The 21,299-nt window shown below is 40.5% G+C and overlaps 1 protein-coding gene across 3 annotated transcripts in view; it reads left to right on the top strand.

Moving 5' to 3' along the window:
* The first annotated feature begins 2,694 nt into the window (after positions 1–2,694).
* The window catches only part of NBEA (neurobeachin), a 361,568-nt gene continuing 342,963 nt past the window's right edge, over positions 2,695–21,299 (top strand). For all 3 annotated transcript variants that reach the window (XM_083608943.1, XM_083608944.1, XM_083608945.1), the window contains exon 1: positions 2,695–3,530. In XM_083608943.1, the coding sequence (XP_083465069.1) occupies positions 3,168–3,530 (363 nt within the window). In that variant the 5' untranslated portion in view covers positions 2,695–3,167. The remainder of the gene's footprint in view (positions 3,531–21,299) is intronic.

The following is a 21,299-nucleotide window of genomic DNA, read 5'->3' as shown; positions in this document are numbered from 1 at the left end:
GGGGACACTTTTCAACTTCAGTAGGAATTATAGGATTTTGTCAGGGGACTGATTTGTAAATCCGGGGACTGTCCCTGGGAAATGGGGACGTCTGGTAACCTTATTCTAGACCAGATGGGCCTTTAGCCTAATTCACCAGGCCCTTCTGGTGTTCTTTTACTGGTTTAATTCTATCTGTTATTTATTCCATAGTTATAGTAAGATTAGCAAACCTGCACAAACATTATTAGCTTACACTTTTCCGTTGCTCTGGTTGCTACATCTCAGAAGGGTAGTATAGAGCTGGAAAATAATCAGAATTCTGGAACATCTTCACTATGAAGTACAATGACAACATTTTGTGCCCATAAACTTTTCCCAACCCTTTTAATGCAGTCTCTGTCCTACAAGCAAGTTGGAGCCATATGAATCCAAATGACTGCATGTTTACAATACATAGGCTGTCAATTTGGAAATGAGTTCTGTACTTGAAGCACATTTAGTAGGAAGCAAGTTCCAATAAACTCAGTGTTAACCAATTTAGCATAGTTTCTGAGTTAACAGGTATAGAATAGTGTACATGCCAGTTAGCATGACTTATCGTGGAGAAAAGAGATTGAAAAAATGTGAACAAGTCATTATTTAGGTTTGTTGTATGTGTCTGGAAATCTGCCTTTACTCTGCCTCTTTGGACTTATTTGCAGGCTTGGCAGAATCAATGTCAATGAAGCTCTGGGCAGCTCATTTGCAGGCTGAGCAGCAGAATGTTCATTCTTGAAGCAAGAATAGGAACTTATACAGAAAACGGAGGTGTGGTTATTCTTGACAAGTTATGAATTTGACATGCTGCTGTGTTGAAGGGGCCCCTAAGATGGTAAGTAAAAGCTGCTGATGGTCTGGCCACTAGCCTAGAATGTCTGGGCACATTTCTGATTTTTTTTTTTATTTACAACCTTCTCATTTCATTCACAGTCCTGCATCTCCTTTGCTGATATGCCTCAAAAGTAGGTAATTCCAAAGTATGTAATTATCCAAGAGCTTTCCTAAAGCCCTTTAGGTTAAATGAATTGACTACATTTATATGGCTATAGTGGAGGGGGTGGGGGGTACATTACCACCAAGGCTAATTTATTTCAAGGCTATTCAGTGTTGTTCAGATGCCTTTTGTCATCCACTAGCCATTCTTTATTAATTTCTTTAATGTTTGATGTTTTATTATGCTTTTATATGTGTTGGAAGCCACCCAGAATAACTGAGGCAACCCAACCAGATGAGCAGGGTATAATTATAATAATAATTAATCTGTAAAGCTAAAGCCACCCCCCCCCCCACATTAACCTTTCATTGAAGGTAAAGTAACCCAATCGTGTAGTAGTTGCATCTTTTTTCTTTACCTCTAGAGGATTTGTTGCAGACATAAAAATAATACCCTTTATGATTTGAGTATGAGTTTGTACGCAATAAACGAGTACCTAAAAAAACCATCCCTCAGTGCACACCCTATTGAAATGCGCTGCACATGCCTATGCTGTCCCTGCACAATGTAACACCTGGAAATAGATGCAAATTGTGTTTTGATAGTGGATTTGGGGTGGACTTTAGACTATAACCCACAAATATCTGTGTTTTTATGACCCAGAAATGAAGGTGTGGGGAACATTTGGCCCTCTGGATGTTACTGAACCATAACTCTCATCAGCCTCAGCAAGCATGACCAATGGCCAGGGCTGATGGGAGTTGTAGTTCAGCAACATCCAGAGTACCCAGTGTTCCCCACACCTGCAGCACGAGCAAGCACTAGATTGTTTTGTGTGTTTTTTTTAATGCTGGAGCCAATAGAGACGGATGACAACACTACCATACAACCATACAGTATTGAGAATCCACCAGGATCCATGCCTCAGTTGCATATGGCAGTGCCACACTGGATGCATGACTTTTACGCGGCTGCCCATAAGAGCCAATTGAATTGTGGGGGAATCCCATGCTTAAAAAATGTAGACCTTGGCGGCACCATGGATTGGGAGGACCGTGGTTTTGGAGGGAAGCCGTGCCAGCCAAAACCCACGACGATGTTTTACAGTACAGTCCTCACAGACAGGGATGCGAGCCGTCATTCGATGGTAGGTTTGGGGAGCCTCTACGTAAAACCAAACGCATCCTTCTCCACAAACGCCTTTTTTCGCGGCTGCAGCAGAAGCCCGCGCTTTTTGGCAGGCGGCTGGATTCCCAGAGGCAGCAGGCGCCGGCGCGCGCGGTGTGCGGAGAGGCGCGAACAACACCTGCCCATCCACCCGGCCCGCGGTCCTTGCGAGGGACCCGCCGCGGACTCCTGTGGGCATCCTTGTGCCCGCGGGTCTCGTCGCCTTCTGCTGTGTCCATTGCGGGGAGAAGACGACTAGGACGGGGTGTCTGTGGCGGGCGGAGGAAGCAAAAAAACAAAACAAAACCCCGCGCGCTGTGTAATCAAATCCCCTCACAGTCGCAACAACAGCCCCGGTCTTGCCGCTGCCGCCGCCCTCTCCTTCTCCTCCCAAGACCCAGAAGGTGGACGGCCGCGACTGAGAGAATCCTGGGCCAAGCTCCGCGCCTCCTCTCCCGGCGTCTCCCGGGCGAGAGTGAGCGAAGGAGGAGCGGGGCGAGCGAGCAGGGGCTGCTGCTGCTGCTGAGGGAGCTCGGCCACTCCCCCCACGGGCTCCGCAGCGCAGGCGCCCTGGCGGCTACCGCAGGCAGGGGGCGGCAACATGGCGGAGTGAGCGGCGGCGGTGGCGGCGTTTTCCGGCTCCACAACAACAGCGGGGGCTGCGGGGCGAGCTTCCCGCTCTCCTCCGCGCCGTCCCCCCCCCTCCAGCCCACCGCCGCCGCCCCGAAGCCTCTCCCGGCGGCCCGCAGCGCGCAAGCCCCCGGTCTCGGCCGCTTTTGTGGCGCCGTGAGGGGAGAAGCGGCGGAGGAGCGGCTTCGGCTAACGGGGCAGCGGCGCCCATAATAATCCCTCATTATAGAGGCGGGCGCGGGAGCGGCTCCTGGGACGGCCCTTCGGCGGCGGCGGCTTCGGTCCGCTCCCTGCGGCCCCGCCGGGCGCTGCTGCTGCTGCTGCTGTTGCTGCGGTTGTGCCGCTGCGGTGGATGCGCAGCTTCTCGGCCAGGGCGGCGGCGGCGGCAGGTAGTGTTGGCAGCGGCCGGGGCTAGATGGCGAGCGAGAAGCCGGGGTCGGGGCCGGAGCCACAGCCGGCGGGGCTCATCCCTGTCGGGGCCAGCAGCAGCGGCGGAGGAGTTGGAGGCGCCGCGGGAGCAGCAGTAGCAGCAGCAGCACCGCCACCAGCACCGACGACGACGACGACGGGAGGAGGAGGTGGTGGAGGTGGCTCGGCGGCGGCGGCCGTGATGGGGGAGCTGCGGGCGTCGGGCTCCGGGTCCGTGGTGCTTCCCGCCGGCATGATCAACCCGTCCGTGCCCATCCGCAACATACGCATGAAATTTGCCGTCTTGATCGGACTCATCCAAGTCGGCGAGGTCAGCAACCGGGACATCGTGGAGACCGTGCTGAACCTGGTAAGGGGTGCAGGGGTCCCTGCCGCAGCTCCTGTGTAGGAAGAGCTCTGGGGATGGGGCTGCCTCTCTTCTCTCGCTCCCCCCCCAAAAAAAAATCAGAAAGCGGATCCCTCAGGCGTCCCCTCCCCCCCACAACATGCAGGATCCTAACTACTCTGGTGTCCTCTAAGTGCTCCTTCGTGCTCTGTCCCACTCCCTCCCCCTCCTTTTTTTTTTTTTTTGGTCCAGGTGCCTGTTCTCTTCCTGATCTGCCTTCCCTCTCCATCCTCTTCCCCAACATGGAAACTGAAGGGAGGGGCTTTCTTCATGAGCTACTTTGTCATTTAATCTGGGAGGTCTCCCTTTATCTTTCACTGGTCCTTGGAGAGCTTGCTCCCTTTAGCCATATGCTTCTACTCTGCCCTGCCTAACAAGCTCCTGCCCACTTTCCTACTCATGGCATCCCTGGTGCCTCCTCCTGATAGGTTTCTCATATCTACCTAGTGACACTTCCCAAGGCCTGAGGCAGATAAATCCCACACCTCCGGAAGTAATACCTTTTCTTTACTGTTAATTAGTGATGACTTCTCTTCCAACACAGATCTTTCTTTGGGGGGTAGCAACGGAGACTTCCTTCCTCCTGCCAGCTTTTGTACCAGGATCCCTTCAGATTACATTTCCACCTTGTGCTTATGACCTGTTCTCACTCTCTGTCCAACTCCTGGCCCTTTTTAGTTCACTTTCTTGTTTTGTTGTTGAGTAGGAGAGTGTATGGAATACTGCTCTGTCACATAGGCCCATACAGTTCTAACCCGTGCTTCTTCAAATGCTTGATCTGAAAAAGTGGATTTAATTGTATTAATTATTCTCAACTTTAGGTGCTCTCAGATAGTCTTGTGACTTCAGTCTGTTGCCAAGCAGAGGGATTTGATAGTACATCTATTTTTAATTGTATAAGATTAAAGAATAGCCCCAGATGGCATCTTTCCTCTGTTGCTGAAATGTGTGAATGATTTAACCCTATTACCTTGCAACCCATTGGGTTTGACATGTTGAAGAGAGGTTTTGTCTCTTACAATCTGTTGATTGGGTGAGCCTCTACTACTTTGTTACACCAGGTAGCTTCATTGTCACCTTTATTGTTTGAAATAGCTTTCTTGCCTGCTGTCTGTCTAAATGGTGCTGATCTCCACACACAAACACACACACCACCCCTGTGCTGCTCCCAATACATGGGAAAAACATTTCATGTTAGTTAAATTAGCTCATAGTCACTTTGTAGTTCAAGCATTAATTGCAGAGTTGTATGGCAAGGTTTTAGCTCTACCTATGTTAGAGGTTTAGAAATCTACACAAGAGAGAGCGAGGAAACTGGGTATAGAAATGAATCACTTTAATTATGAGAGATTTGACGCCTCTCCTGAATGCAAGATTTGCTGCAGCAAAGCTCATGGAACAGTTGAATGGAAACATCCTGTTCTGGATATAAAATGAGGAGGAGAGCTGCTACATGGCAGATACCTTAAAATGCTTTTGTAACAAATTTTTAACCATCCTATGCTAACCTGTAGGCAAAAGCAGGACCTGTGATATAGTTACATTGGTCACTTTGAAGTAATATTTCATTTTTTTGTCTAATAAATATTTACCACTGGCCCAGCCTAACAGAATAGTAGAACCTCTGCAAATGTTTAGAGATTGGCTGTTACAACATTTGAGCAATAAATGCACAAGAGTTACAGCTCTGTTCGAGATATGAGGGGGCTAAGTAAATAATGATAAACATGAATGGTTCCTCAGAATTCATATCCATTTCTCAGCTTTCAAAGCTATCCTTTTAAATAAAACACCTGTTTTTTAAGTTGCTGTAACTTGGTATTTTTAAAGTAATTGTCAATTTATTTCAACGTAGCAATGGAATAAGGTAATACAGAAAAATAGTTCATTGAGCAGTTTCAAGGAGATCATGCCCTGGAGGCAAGGTGCTTAATCCTTTTCTTTTCTTTTGTTGTTTTCATCCTTTGTTTTGGCAATTAAACCTCTGAGAACCTGTTGATGTGTCAAGTAATGCTTTATATGTTCATAACCCAGTTACTAGTTTTTTTGGGAGAATGTCTTCTGTCACTGCTTATAAATATGTAGAAATCAGAGGATGCATTTCAAGTAAAGGGGATAGTTCAGAAGTTGTTTTGATAGCAGTGCATTTTATACTAGAATTACTTCCTGCAAATGTCAAGATGGGACAGGAAAGAAAACTGAGACAACATTGGGTAGTTTCCCTTTTGGTACAGTCGATACCTGTGAAGAACACAGCTTCAGGTGTGATATAAAGAATCATAAACTCTTTGCAAGGAAATACATTCTGGTTTAAAAACTAGAAAACAAAATTATAATGGTCTATTTCCAGCAGCAGCAAAAGGTTATTGCTGGTGTGTTATTAATACAGTTTTCATGCAGTTAACATAAAATTAATTTCTTTTATATTTACTTAGAGGAAGCAGGCAAGATAGGCAGAAGCATGAGAATGGGAAAGACTGGTGGTCAGGCTAAGTGGGTTTTCTGTAGTTGTAATGTGAATGAGTGAATCATTATCTTATGTGACTGCTTTCTGAGTGATTAAAAGATACTCCTGTGTGTTTGTTTATCTGACAATTGCATATTCAGTTATTTTATTGGTTGCATAGTGGTAATTCTGAAGTACTCTGTCTGAAGTGTTATTGTTGGAATTGATAATGGACTTCCAAAAAAATTGTATCACATTAATACCCGATAAATAGTTCTCACAATTCATTTTGTGTGAAAAAATGACTACCTAATTATGTGCTGGAAACAATGTAATGGAATTTGAGAGCAGTGTTTATGAACTGACTGATTGTAATGACAGAGGATCTGAAAGTTAAAAGACTCAAATTAACACCTGCGTACCAAAGACTTCCAAGTTTCCCTGAAGTCAGTACAAGTGTGCTTACAGTAATAACCTAAACTGTAGCAGCCATATGTGTTTAAAGCTGCCCCCAAAGCTTTAGATTTGTATTGCATTGCATTTTTCTGCTAAGTACCTGAACTATATTTGAGGATTTATGTAAAAAATGCTTCTTGTGTGTGATGGTGAAGATCTGAAAAGAGTGCAATAGTAGAGATTAATATTTAAATATGAAAATGTGTCCTGCATTGTTTAACATTAAACCTAGGCATGTTATATATATATATATATATATATATATATATATATATATATATGTATATGTATATATGTATATATACACATACATACATATATATATGTATATGTATATATTTACATAATAACATTTTTGTTATTTTCTGTTCAGTTATACTTTAAGTTACTAAATTATGAATACAGTGGTACCTCTAGTTACCAACTTAATTCGTTCTGAAGGTCTGTTCTTAACCTGAAACTGTTCTTAACTAGAGGTGTGCTTTCGCTAATGGGGCCTCTTGCTCCCACTGCGCCGCCAGCACACGATTTCCGTTCTCATCCTGGGACAAAGTTCTTAACTCAAGGTAACTCTTCCAGGTTAGCGGAGTTGGTAACCTGAAGCGTTTGTAACCTGAGGCGTTTGTAACTCGAGGTACCACTATACTGTACTTGTATTGTAAATTAGTGGTTTTTTTGCAAAGGGCTTGATCCTGTCCCACTCACTGCTTCCTTTAATGTAGGAAAACCATTTAAATGTGTGTGTGTACTTGATGGTGCTATATGTGTATTGGGCCATTGAAAGTAGGCGTTTCTTCCTGTTACTAATGAAATTAGTACTCACATTTAAAAGTGTGAATAAGCAATTAGATATTTGTGTAGAATTATGTAATTGAGGTTCTTGTGCTAAAGAAGTGCTGTGCTCATAGGTTTCTACAGGATTGGGTAATGTCTGTAGAATTTGGTTAGATTTTGGTCAACTGCAGAACATCACAGATCAAGCTTCATCTTCCCATTACCAAGAAACTTCCAGTGTTAATGTTTGTGCATGCATAGCTGATTTAAATAATGCTGTCCACAGCCACAGCAGCATCAGACCCGTGTTATCTGTGGAAATCACTTAGGAAAAGTAAAATCTTAATTTTTGATCAAATATTGAACTTTATTATTTTTATTTCATGAGGTTTATACTTGTTTGCCAAAATACTGATTTGGCATTATTGAATTATTGTTTACGTTTTTAATCTTATTGTATTATATTGCATTGATTTATTTGAAAGAATTTATAAAGGGTTTTAGTGGAAAATCCCTAAGTGGTGTACAGAGAACAATATAAAACAATTACTGCATTGATTTTCAAATAAAATCAGAAAATTTTAATGCAGATATACATAATTTGTTTACTTGTTAGGATAGGCTTGCTGAAACAAAAGTTGTAGCAGTCATCTAAAACAGGTGGTTTCTGTTCTATTGTAATGCTTTTCTGGAAAAGTTTCTTTCAAGGGAGGTGTTTAAATAACAACAGGGCTTATCCTTTTTCTTTGCCCATGTCATGCCCAGGCTTGAAGGAAATGGGACAGAAACTTCTAATTGTTACTGTAAACTTTCGGTGATGTTTGGCTTTAAAGCAAAGGTTTATCGTGAACCCAACAACTGGCTTCGAAATCAGAACACTCAGTGGTCTCCAGGTTGAAGTAAATATTATTGCCTGGGCTTATGGTTATATCAATTAAAGGTAAAGGGGAGGGATCAGATTTCTATGGGCCTAAGAATGTTAAGGTGAAATTCTAGTCTGAGTGTGAGGAAAATATAGAAGTTAGTTAAACCATTGACCTTCAGAACTAACAACCAAAATGATAAACAGCTGTCTAAGTAGGACTGATAGTGAGAGAGTGGTGTGGCATTTTACCTACTCACATGAATCCAGTCTCATGTGAAAAACAGAGAGCCACTAAATCTAGAAAAAGGTTACATCATAGTTGGAATCCTAGAACAGTGGTTTATGTTTAGTTGCAACTAACTAGAGTTGCACCAAATGACCAAGTTCCTCTTTCTTACTCTCTCCATGCTGTTACACTAATATTCGGTGAAAGCAGCACCCTCCACCCTTCCTGCAAGAAGCTAGAATAGCTACTAGAAAAACATGTCCACGTGTATCTTCCAGATCTCAAAACCTTTCCATCACTTCCTGGAAGAAGATTCATGTGAGAAGGGTAAACAGCAAGCGTGAGAGAGGATTACAGATAAGTGAAGTAGTAGCAGAAGGGGCACCTACATAGCAGATAATTATTTTGGGAGGGGAACTTTGATAAATGTTATTTATCCCTTCTTCCAAGTGCTCAGCATGGTGAGAGACTTCCTCCCTTAACTCCAGTTACAGATAGGTAGCCGTGTTGGTCTGCCATAGTCAAAACAAAAAAATATTTTTTCCCTTCCAGTAGCACCTTAAAGACCAACTAAGTTAGTTCTTGGTATGAGCTTTCGTGTGCATGCACACTTCTTCAGATAAGTTCTCTGTGCATTGCATATGTCAACATGTTTGGAACCTAGATATCTGAAAGACCAGCTCTTCATGAAACTGATCACACAATTCAGCAGGAAGTCCTGCCACATGTCCCACCACCCTGAGTTGCAGAGGGTGATGAAGTACCAGTGAATAGGTTATAGAATGCACTGTTCCCATGAGACCCAGCAAACAACTTCCCTGTATACAATCATGTAACAGCTTTATTTGAATATACCTTTTCTGGTACTGTGTCTGGCTGTTGATGTTTTTGTTGCTGCTATTTCGTTTTTAAATAGTTGATTGTGAACCTCTCTGTGGACCCTATTTAGGATAGAACTGAAGGCGTGCATCCCATAATAAGCTGGGTTCACTCCCCAGTGATACAGGGTCCTGCATCCAAAATGAATATGGGCTGGAAGCAGTTCCATGTTGTCTCATAGAGGAGACTACTTGGAGGTGTGCGTGTCTAATTAGGGGTGTCTCAAAGCTTATTGTAGGGTGCCCAGCTTAGTATCTCCTTAATTTCCCTTTATGTTGGTCATTATTGCCATGGGGATGCAATGCTTGATGGTGTCTTGTGCAGGTCACTTCCTGTTTGGTTGCAGGATGGCCTCTCTGCCTCTTAGAACCTAGAGATAAGGCCTTGGCAACCACAGGGGTCTCCTGAAGAATCCACATGGACTATGACTACAAATACTGTAGCACACCCAGAAAATCATTTTTGTCAATAGATAATTTATTGTTAGTGAGGGGCTGTCAGGTTTTTTCCAGCATGGATAGGACTCTTTTTTCAGAGTAACATATGATTTCTCTTCATATTATTTGCACCTTTTTCTAGTTTGATCAAGGAAAGTTGCTGCTCTGTGCCCCAAAAGATTCAGAATACTTCACATCATATAAACAATCATTCTAAACAATCATTCTAAACAATCATTCTTCACATCATTCTAAACAATCAAAACTTACATGTATTCTTAGTAGTATGTTTTAAAAATATGACCTTTTTATTTAATAAGTATTTAATAAGTATTTAATGAGTATTCAGTGACTTCAGTTTTGTACTATATATTAAGATTTCATTTTTTAAGTACCTCTTCCACAAACAGCTGCATTCTATGTTGTATTTGACCGAGAACTGAACTATAGAGCATGAATAAGAAGTGACAAAGCCTGTATAACTTACTGAGGACGTATGAACAAGACATGAATTCCATTTGACAGTCTCTTCAAAAGTAGCTTGAAATGTTCAGTTTCTTCTAAAAATGAAACCAAAGTAGTTTTCAAAACTGACAATTCATAGTAAAGATAGATTAAGATGTGTTTAAAAGTCAACAAAACATATTTGAGGCAATGCAGAAAATATGTTCACAATGGAGAAAGCTTGTTAATGCACTTGTAGGAGCAGGAACACTTGTACACATCAGCATGTGCAATTAAATGACCTGTTTTAAAAATAAAAAATGATTTTGGGATGGTTTGTGATCCATTGGTAGTAAATTACTTCTGTGTAATGGATTAGTTTCTACTGGATAGCATTTCACATGTTTATACTTCACAGTTATGAAGTAACATATCCTGTTAAGTATCCTGTTTATTTAAATAGGAGAGTGGTGAAACAAGGACAGAGAGTGTTTGAAATTTCAAATTAGGTTTTTCATAGATTTTCTTGGATATGATGGAGTTTATAAATTTGGAGACTAAAGATCATCTGTATAGTCTCCCTTCCAAAAAAGTTAAGAACTGCTTAAATTGTCTAATTATTGTTATTTTAGTAATATTTAGTAGGGGAGCTTGTGTAGTATAATTAGAATGTTGGGCTAGAACTGGGAAAATCTAGTTAAAATCTTCATCTAGCCATGAAGCACATTGAGGAACAAAGTATACCACCTTGAGCTCTTAGGACAGAGAAGTGGAACCTCTTGTCTATAGGTCAGTCTTGACCTGCCAGTAGGTCCAATTTGGCCTGTGAGGCCATTTCCCCCAAACCATCAACTGATATCACCCATGATGCAACCAAATGATTGGAGTTAAATGCTGCATTTGCTTTGTATGCCTATTCCCAGTATGGAACTGGTGCATGCAGCCAAAGCAACATGATTTAACCCCTTACTCATCAGCTGATGAGCCAGGGTTTTAAAATAGAAATGACAGGTGATTTACAAGCGGGCAGCCCTATATAATAATTATGCCAGATAGTGAACAGATGGTTTAAGGGTTATGCTGGAAAACTATATTGTCAACAGCTGGCTTGTAAACAATGCATTTGGAGCTTGCTCCTCTGGTAATGAGTGCAACACATCTTACTTCCAAGTAAGTGTGCATTGAATTGCAGCATTAATTTTTAAGCAGCCAGAAATTGTACTGTGTGTGTGTGTGTTGTTTTAAGTGTGATGTCTTTTAATGCCAGGGAGCCTTATGTGATAGAAATGGGTACCTGTCTAAGAGTTCATGAATAAAAAAAAGTTAACTCTCTTATCTTTGATGAAGTGTGCATTAACCTGGAAGCAGATAAACACTCCTTATTTCTTGAAGTTAGAATCATAGAACTGTAAAGTTGGAAGAGGAAACCCAAGGGTCATCTAGTCCAAACCTCTGCAATGCAGGAAGCACAGCTAAAGAAACCCTAACAGACGGCCATCCAACCTCTATTAAAAAACCTCCAAAGAAGGTGAAACAATCACCTGCAGTAGTCCATTCTACTGTTGGAACAGCTCTTACCATCAGAAAGTTCTTCCTAATGTTTAGTCGGAATCTCCTTTCTTGTAAATTGCAACCATTTTTCTTGCAATTTGAATATATTGGTTTGGGATCCTGAGTTATTTTTTCTTATATATATTATGCAGGCATTTATTACTCCACTCTTCAACACAAAGTTTTGTAGTGTCTTCCACTACAAAAGTATAGAACAGTAAGTTAAAGTTCAAAACAATGTTTTTAAATAAAAGGTTGCAAATGCCAAGTTGGAGGACAATTTCTTTCAGCAGGAATATCATCAAAGGCTTTTATTGAAACTTTTCCCCATAGGCCCTTAGATTAGTGCTATTTGCTTTATAATTACTGGTGTTTCTTACGAAACTAACACATAAAAATATATTGGTAGATAACAGGGTTTAGTTGAGAGAATTTTGGAGCCTATTAGTACTTTGACAAAAGCCCACAGCTGGAAAATCAGAGGAAAGAAAGGTGTCTAGAGCATGTCTCACATCTGCCTTTGTTAAACTTATACAGGGGAATAACTGTTTTCCTTTATTTACAGTGTCCTGATGAAGAGTTAAGTGGACTCTCTTGGCCTTGACACTTGAACAAAATACATAGTCAGATATTATATAATTATGTTAGAAGCAGATATCCTTGATTAAATGATATATTTATGGTTGTTTTAATATATGTGAAGATCATTAATATTTTCTGTTAGGCTGTAACCTTATTCGTCTAATTGTATCTGTGCTGCTGGTTTCTCCTCTGATTTTAACTTCTTCATTGTAGTTGTATTGTTTTGATTTAAGTTTAAATATTGTCTTAAATGTTTCTACATTGTTAACAGCATTGAGTAGTTTTTATAAAGGCATTTTACCCTCGACTTCCTAGAAATGCTAAAAGTCATTCCTCAAATCTGTCTCCCTTTTCAGGATAACTCCTCAACCTTTAACATACATGTACTCTACATTTTACCCATGCATTCACAAGCCAGTGCACACATCCCTCTCATGATGCTACCTGTTCTTCAGGGACACCCTACCTTCCCTCCAATCTCCTCTATCTATATAGAAACATATACACAGAGGCAGAGCTCCTTCACCTATCTCTCTTGCTTCCAAGCAATTCAAAGACCTGCCATCCAGTTGGAAGGGAGGGGTGTGTGTGTGTTTGTGTGTGTGTGTTTGTGTTTGCATGCAGTATTGGCCTAGCAAGGACCATGAGTACATGGAGGAGCAGTGCAGGCAGACAATTTAAATCCCTTTTTTGAGGGGAGGGAGAGAAAGAGCTTGTTGGGCACTGGAGGTTGTTAATACGGTTTCACATCTCCAGGTGTTCGGTCTGTGCTGAATTTCATTCCTGCTGTGTTTTTGGTTTAATGTGCTGAGTTTGGTTTTAATGGTCTTTTTTATACTCAGTTTTTATTGCATGTGTTTTAATTTTAAAACCTTGAGGATGTTTTTTAGGACTGAAAGGCTGGGCACATAGGAACATGGGGGCTGCCTTATACATAAGACAATTGCTCTAAGTCAGTATTGTTCACACTGAGTGACAGCAGCTCTCCAGGATTTCAGAGTTCTTGCCCATTGTTGAGAAGCTGGAACTTAGGACCTTCTGCATGCAAATCAGATGCTCTAATCCTAATCTACAGCATTTCTCTTAAAATGTATAAATGTTTTAAATACGGTAAATAAAAATGTAAGATGTTTGTGAAACATTGCAGAACAGGGTTGCTGTTCAAACAAAACCCTTAAAGCTCCACTGGCAAGGGCAGACCTTACAAAACATTGTATTGTTTCTGGCATGTTTTTTAAAATCCAAACTTGTAGGCAGATAAATTCTTGAATGAATATAGTTTTGCTATATCAGTTGGCACTCTTAATATTCTGACAGATGGGCATGAATGTTTCATCCAGAGAACTATGCCATCAGATAGAGTGAGGGCATGATCTCCAACTAAAAACTAAAACAGCTGTCTGACCAAACCTTCTGTTTATATAGTTAAAGAATTGTGTCATGGTTAATCCATCTTTGAGCTGGATTAAATTCTGAAATAAATAAAAAAATCTACAAGAATATTTCTGATTTTTAACAATGCATTTAGTACATTTCCTGTAAAAGCCAGTGGGAAAGGTTTCATTGATTTTAAGGGCTCAACTATCCTGTTGTTGCAGGAGGGGGAAATAAAGTGAACCATCTGGAGAAGATTTTATCTGTGGCATATTTTGGGTAGAGCTGTAGGACAGTAGAGGAAAGGAGTGCTGGAGGAAGAGGTATGAGAGAAACTTCAAGGAAGCAAGAATAGAAAATAAAAACTGCTTTTGTTTGTTTTTCAGTGTGCAAAATGAAAATAGAAATTTAAGTGAAATAATAGAGATGGGGAAGGGGAATTTATAATATGTTCTTTGGCATGTTGGCTACCATTGATTTTAAGCATAAACAAAAATATTGTATGGTAGTTGTTACTTTAAATTGTAAAAAATTTGGCCAGAACCCTGCTGAAACTTAGCACTTTGTCAAGTGTTTCTTAGGTTAAGAAAATAAAAACCTTTCCTTTGCTTACTACAACATTTATGGATTCAAGTTGGAACCTCTGTTTTATCCTTTTTCTTGGAGTGCCATAACCTGCAGCTACATATCTAACACTGGATAGGTTTTGTAATTTTAAATGTATTTTCATTATTTCATAGATAGAGAAAAATTACAAGATTTCAGAACGTGACCATAAGAAGCAAAATACATTCATAAATATAGAACTTCAGATGTCTTTTAAAGAGAAGATAGTTGCTTATTTCCTTCGCATCTGAAGGGAGGGCGTTCCACAGGGCGGGCGCCACTACCGAGAAGGCCCCTCTGTCTGGTTCCCTGTAACCTCACTTCTCGCAATGAGGGAACCACCAGAAGGCCCTCGGCACTGGATCTCAGTGTCCAGGCTGAACGATGGGGGTGGAGACGCTCCATAGTTTAAACCATACTAGATCTGAGAAGTTTCCCTTAAAGTCATATTGTTCTGCTATATGAATTTATCTGCTTGATTCCAGTCTTTAAAAAAAGTTAGTCTTACAGCAGGATAATATAGTTTGGTAAAAACTGTTTGAATACAGCTGAGGCATTAATACATTTCAGTTTCACAGCTCTCCACAGTACAAATGGTTTGGGATAAGAGTAACTGCATTTTCACATATAAATCTGCTTGTCTCATATATTAGGTCAGGCTATTTGTCTGTCTAGCCTAGTACTGTCTGTTCAGACTGGTAACAGCTCTCCATGTTCTTAGGTAAAGGTTTTTCCCATCACTTGATACCTACTACTTTTAACTGGAGAGACCAGTATCACGGCATTTAAAAACTTATTGAATTAATTGGCTATTTCATACAAATAGATGAGAAGGATAAAATATTTTTCCTGAATAAAATAGCATTTTTATATGTGCTCAGTCTGCAGTCCTATACATACTTGGCAATAAGTTCCATTGAACTCTATGGAATTTTGTTCTGAGTAAATTTCATACACAATATGCTTCATATTCTTAAAGTAGCAAAACAAGTTTAGGCTAGGCGCAAAAATATTTTTTACATATTTCAGTTATTCTCAAAAGCATTTTCTTCCTGGGGAAAAACTGTTTTCATTGTTGCTTCAAAATTCAGGCAAAGCTTACATCTGTAGGCTGGATTGTGTTGCTGAAGAACTCTAAATTGGAACTCTTGAGTCCATTTTTATGTTTAGAAATCTAGAGTAGTGGTTCTCAAACCTTTTCTGCCATGGACCATTTGAAAATTGCTGGGGATCTCAGTGGAACACTTAATGATTTCCCTGCCTGTTGTGGCAATGACAATGTGCTATGCTAGATGCTGCATGAATTTTAATTGTATTTTTCTGCATTTAACTCATATATAGTATTTTTTGTATTACCATTTGAATTCCATATTCCAGCTGTAATACAGTAAAATACAACGTAAGAAATAAACAGTAAAAATGCAATAAAAACAAAATTATGAGATGTCAAATGCCTATGAGTAACTAGCCCACAAACAGGATGTGCATGCAATAGCATTCTGCTGTTCATAATCTACAGTAACTGGTATTCAGAGGCATACTGCCTATGATTTTATTTATTTAATAATATTTCTAACCTACTCATAATAATGAATCTCAGAATGCTGGAGGTAATGTACCCATTATGAGAAGTAGCTGTTAATATCCTCTATGAATTTATCCTTCATGAATTTGTCTAATCTCCTTTTGAAGCCATCAAAAATATTTTGATAGCAAGTATGCTGTGTAATTCCCCCCCCCCCATTTGTCTGTCCTGAATCTTGCAACATTCAGTTCCATTGGATGTTTCATTAGATGACCATTGGTTTTAATAGTACGAGGAGAGAAAAACTTCCCTCAGTCTCTCCAGCTTTATCATATCTCCCCTCACCCACTTTTTATTGTAAACTAAAAAGCTCTAAATGTTGTCAAATTTCCTTCTAGTCCTTTTGGACACTTTTTCTAGCTCCTCAATATCCTTATTAGAAACCAACAAGTGAGTGTGTAATGCAAATGACACCTATGCCAGTACAGATATGATTTTTCAATTGATTAAAAATGTTCAGTTTTTAATAATCTACCTCTCCCACTAGTAAGGTTTTTCCATAGTTTTGCAACAGAGTAGTGGTGATCCCAACTAGAAATAATATGTTTCAGTTTTTTCAAACTTACTTTCTTGCAGCTTTGCTAGTTACGATTTTTTGTGTACTAGACATTCTACTGTAATCTGAATAACATGTGCTATAATTCACAGCTTACTTATGTGTTGCAAACTTCCAGAGAACTTGCACTTAACCTTCATTGACTGCAGAAAGGAATAAACTATAGAAAAGTGGGGAAATGATTTATAGGATGTTTGAAGAAGCAGTAATCATCACTTATAACTATTTGTTCACATGTAATACTAAATTATGGTTTAGCTCTACCTGCATGAGCTAGAATAATACCCCGCTCCCAGCTTACCAGAGGTGGTTTTTGCAGCATGACATGGCTGACAGGGCAGAAGCAGTTGGGTTCAAGATCCTTTGGTATAGCTTGGAGCATTTTGTGCGGCGGCGACAGAGACTGCCTGGGGAGCTGGGAGCCAACCAGTTTCATCGTGGGGCTCCCAGGCATTGGGGCTCTGGAGGTGGACTGGAGTGAAGACTCCCGATGTCTGGTCCACCCTGGAGCATAAAAGGCAGGCTCATCCAGCCTCCCTATGTCAGTCTAGTGCTTATTCAATATTGTTGTGTTTTCATACTATTTGAATGCCGGAATCGAGTGCATAGCTATGGACAGCAGCCAGTCTCTGGAATTAGGGCTGGGGATGAATTTCACCCATAAGAGGATGATTGTGGGGTTTTGCCTACCTCATAGCAAGTGTCACAATTTTTCTATGACATCTAAGATATTGAGATTAATCTTTAGTATGGAAGAGCAGGGCAAGGGCACGCTGCTTTATTCAAGCAGGGATACCCATAAGAGATCTTGGAGAGCAGTGCTTTCTCCCCAGAAGCCCAGTTGGGGGCTGATGGGCCCATGATGCCCTCTACCAGTGACTGGATGAGGTCTCCTGGAAGCAGTTGGTGCCATGGGGGACTTCAACAGTGGTCAACCCCAACTGTTGAATGACAGCTCATCTACCATCAGGTGGTTTGGTTGATTGTGTGGATACATACCAAATTCCTATGCTAAACCTGTTGCCTTGTAATCAATAAAGTTGTGTGACCTAATTTAATCCAACACCAGTTTGTGTTAGTCCTTATTTACTACCTGCTTCCCTACTCCACAGGCACTTGGATTTGTTGTTGTTTAGTCGTGTCCAATTCTTCGTGACCCCATGGACCAGAGCACGCCAGGCACTCCTGTCGTCCACTGCCTCCCGCTGCTTGGTCAAACTCATGTTCGTAGCTTCGAGAGGCACTTGGATACACAAGTATTATTTGTTCCACATGCTTTCTTCCTCCGCTGCTACTCCCACATAGCTAGAAGAAAGATGTCTGTGACATTTAGTGCCACTTTCAGAGAATCCTAGCCTGCTCTGCACAAACCAGAGGTGGTTTATAACAAACTTTGGTTAGATAAATTAGTCAGCTTCATAACTCGTGGTTTGAGGTGGACTTGTTTTGAAACAGGCCAGAGATTGTTTTAAACTACACTCACTGTTTCTTACTTATTTATAAATCAGGATTCTGTGAAAGCAAAACAAGAGCTGTGAAAGTCCCTATTATTGACTGCATGGGGCAGTGGTCTTTACTTTGGCTTCTTCCTGCTTATGTCTGCACTAAGAGGCTGTAATTTAGTCACTGATACATGAGAGGCATGCCAGTGTATTCCTTTATTGAGGTGACTGATAAGTTAGTACATTTATACTAAAAGTTGAAAATATAAATATTTTAACTATATTAATTTTGTGGTGCTATTTTCAAATCTGCATATTAGGAAATTCCCTAAACTGTTTTAAACTATAAATATGCAAAACTAATGAGTTCCATGATGTAGTTTTACTTATTTTTTTTACTTTGTTGAGAGACTTTATTTACATATTACATGCAACTTGGTGAAATGAGACCAAAAACAAAACTGTAGAATATTGAAAAAATTTACCTCTAGTTTATATTAAATGAAGAATAATTCAAATCTCTAGTTTGCCAAATTTTGGTGGTAATTTATGACTTATATTACATATGTGTAATATGTATTCTCTTTTACTTTTTTAAAGCGATTGTACTAATTAAACCTCAGGGTATTTTGAGCATCATTAATGGTTGCATGGGTGGCCTTGATAAATTCCCATTTGGGTAATTATATTGTCTATATAAACTCCTCCTCTAGTTTTTAGCTGATGTAGGAATCTTCCTTTATTCTCTTTAATGAAGTGTGGACTGCATATTGTTTAAAGTAGTTGTTGAATTCCTGTTGCAATTGTGGAGTGTATTTAGTCAGTCTAGATTAGATTTGGGCTATCAACTTTGTCAGTCCACAGTGAACAAAAACTTAAGCAACACAAGGTATTATTGTTAACCTTTGCATTCTGAGCTTGATCATGTGATTTAAGCACATAAGTAGGATCAGAGATAGTCTAGCCACATAAAATCCTGATTGTGATGTTTTAAAACTTGAAGTATTTTGTTAATATTATATATTATATTAGTATTTTCATTTTATTTTTGAGGTCTGGAAACATGCATTTGGTCTTTAATATGGTTAGTGTATTTTTGAAGCATTTAGGATTCATAATACAGTGAACTGACAAAACAGCTTCTGTTCATGAGCTTCAGTTTGTTACATATGAAAGTTTTTGAGACCACATTCCTAAGCATGCATTAACTTAATGTTAAAACAGAAGAAATCCATGTGATAATGTCATGTTAATACTATTTAGTAAGGACTACATCTGATTGGAGGGACGCGGGTGGCGCTGTGGGTAAAACCTCAGTGCCTAGGACTTGCTGATCGTAAGGTCAGCGGTTCGAATCCCCGCGGCGGGGTGAGCTCCCGTCGTTTGGTCCCAGCTCCTGCCCACCTAGCAGTTCGAAAGCACCCCTAAGTGCAAGTAGATAAATAGGTACCGTTTTACAGCGGGAAGGTAAACGGCGTTTCCATGTGTGGCACTGGTGCTGGCTCGCCAGTTGCAGCTTCGTCACACTGGCCACGTGACCCGGAAGTGTCTTCGGACGGCGCCGGCTCCCGGCCTCTTGAGCGAGATGAGCGTGCAACCCTGGAGTCGGTCACGACTGGCCCGTATGGGCAGGAGTACCTTTACCTTTTTACATCTGATTAGCAGCCTCTGGTGCTTTTCAGACTCTCTTGTAAACCATAGCTAAAGTTACCTGAGCAGCAGAAGTTGGTGTGCATTTGTATCAAGATTTCCTGATTTAATCAGAAATAAGAGTAGTATTAAGCAGTAAATCACTGTTAGATTTCTATTATATTTCTTCAGTTTGACCTGAGTTCCAAGGAAGGTATTGATATAAAATTGATATTAAAAAATTAAACAGATTTTTATCGTTTAAAAAAACAATTGTGCGTTTCCTTTTAAAAATCTGATTTAAAATAAAACATGAATTGAATGTAAACAAGTAACTGTCTATATGTGGTTATATGATGAGTGTAGATTTCTTTAAAGGACTTATAACAGTTTCAGTGACAGTCATGCAGGCCAGTGCAGGGTGGGGGCAGCTAGGTGCACTTGCCCCAGGCCTCAGAGGGCTAAGCTGGCTGGGGGGCCCTGCCAGGGACCAGCTGGTTTGAGTTTATGACAGTTATAAACAGTTTGAGTTTATAACTTCATTCTAACAAGACTCTTGCTCCGAGCCTTAGACATGCTCTGCACATGCCTGCAGTGATGTATGCATTATTGTGGGTGTCCATATACATATAATATGGCTCACTTTGTTCAAGAGGACTTTTCCAAATAAGTGCGCATAGGATTCTGCAGCCTTAGTTTTTAAATAAGTGATCTTGGAAATGTACAGACAAAGGATTTTACTATTGCAGAATATAGGCACTATGCTTCCAGCATTTCCCCTGTGCCCCTAAATCTGCTCCAACTCTCTAGTGCAGAAGTTCTCAACCTGTGGGTCCCCAGATGTTGTTGGACTACAACTCCCATCATCCCTGAGCTCTGGCCTTGCTTGCTTGGGGTGATGGGAGTTGTAGTTCAACAACATCTGGGGACCCACAGGTTGAGAAAGGCTGCTCTAGTGGGTGGATGCAGAGTGGGTGAGAATCATGGAAATGGTTTCCCTTCTTTTGCTGTCAGAAGCCTTGCCATCTGCTGAGCAACACCACTGGACACAACTCAAACAAAAAGGTAATCTTTCAATAAAACTAAAAACATTAAAATAATAGATTATTAAAAATCATTATATTTATGTCTTCTCCCGTCTTCCAAAGAGCTCGGGGTGGCATTACATAGTTTTCTTGTCACCCGCTGTGTTCTCACAGTGGCTTAGGAATGTGAACCTGGGTCTTTCCAGTTGGGCATTTTGGTCAGTTAGTCAGTTCTCCCTATATATTGTGACATACTGTTTAACATTGTAGCACTGTTGGTAGCCTGGTTGTGAGGGTTTGACTCTAAAAGCAAGACTAAATATAAATACCTCACCCCAGTCAGCCAGTTCTAAAGGAGATGTGGAGAAGGAACCCTACTTTCTTTCTGGCTCACCACCACCAAGGCTTTAGGACTACTGGTTTGATGGAAATGTACACTCCCAGTGCATGATTTCTAGTAACCTTATGCTTTTCTTCTATGGTAATTTGCCCTGTCACTTGATTATTCACAGCTCTTATACTGCAAACATTTCTAGCTGCACTTTGCAGACCAAATTATTTCCAGTATTCAGACCCCTGGAAATTAGTACCTTTATGGCTAAGGTTACAGTGAAGAGCAGCCAAAGAAACCACAGGGTGACTGATCATTTTAAACTGAACCACTTATGGTGAGTTAGTTAATCTGGAGACTATGGTAGTTGGGGAAACCACTGTTTTAATGAACAGCAGGGTTAAAAACTTGAATCTCAACTCTTCATAATTCAACTTTCTAAACTAACTTTTGTTAATCTGTTACTCATGAACCCAATGTAAGAAATACTACTTTCAGCCATTAATCTGAATTCAACAGAGGGAC

Source organism: Podarcis filfolensis (genome assembly GCF_964270895.1).
Source record: "Podarcis filfolensis genome assembly, chromosome: 4".
In the NCBI taxonomy this organism is placed as follows: domain Eukaryota; kingdom Metazoa; phylum Chordata; class Lepidosauria; order Squamata; family Lacertidae; genus Podarcis; species Podarcis filfolensis.
Note: the sequence above shows the minus strand (reverse complement) of the source record. Positions and strands in the feature narration are given on the sequence as shown.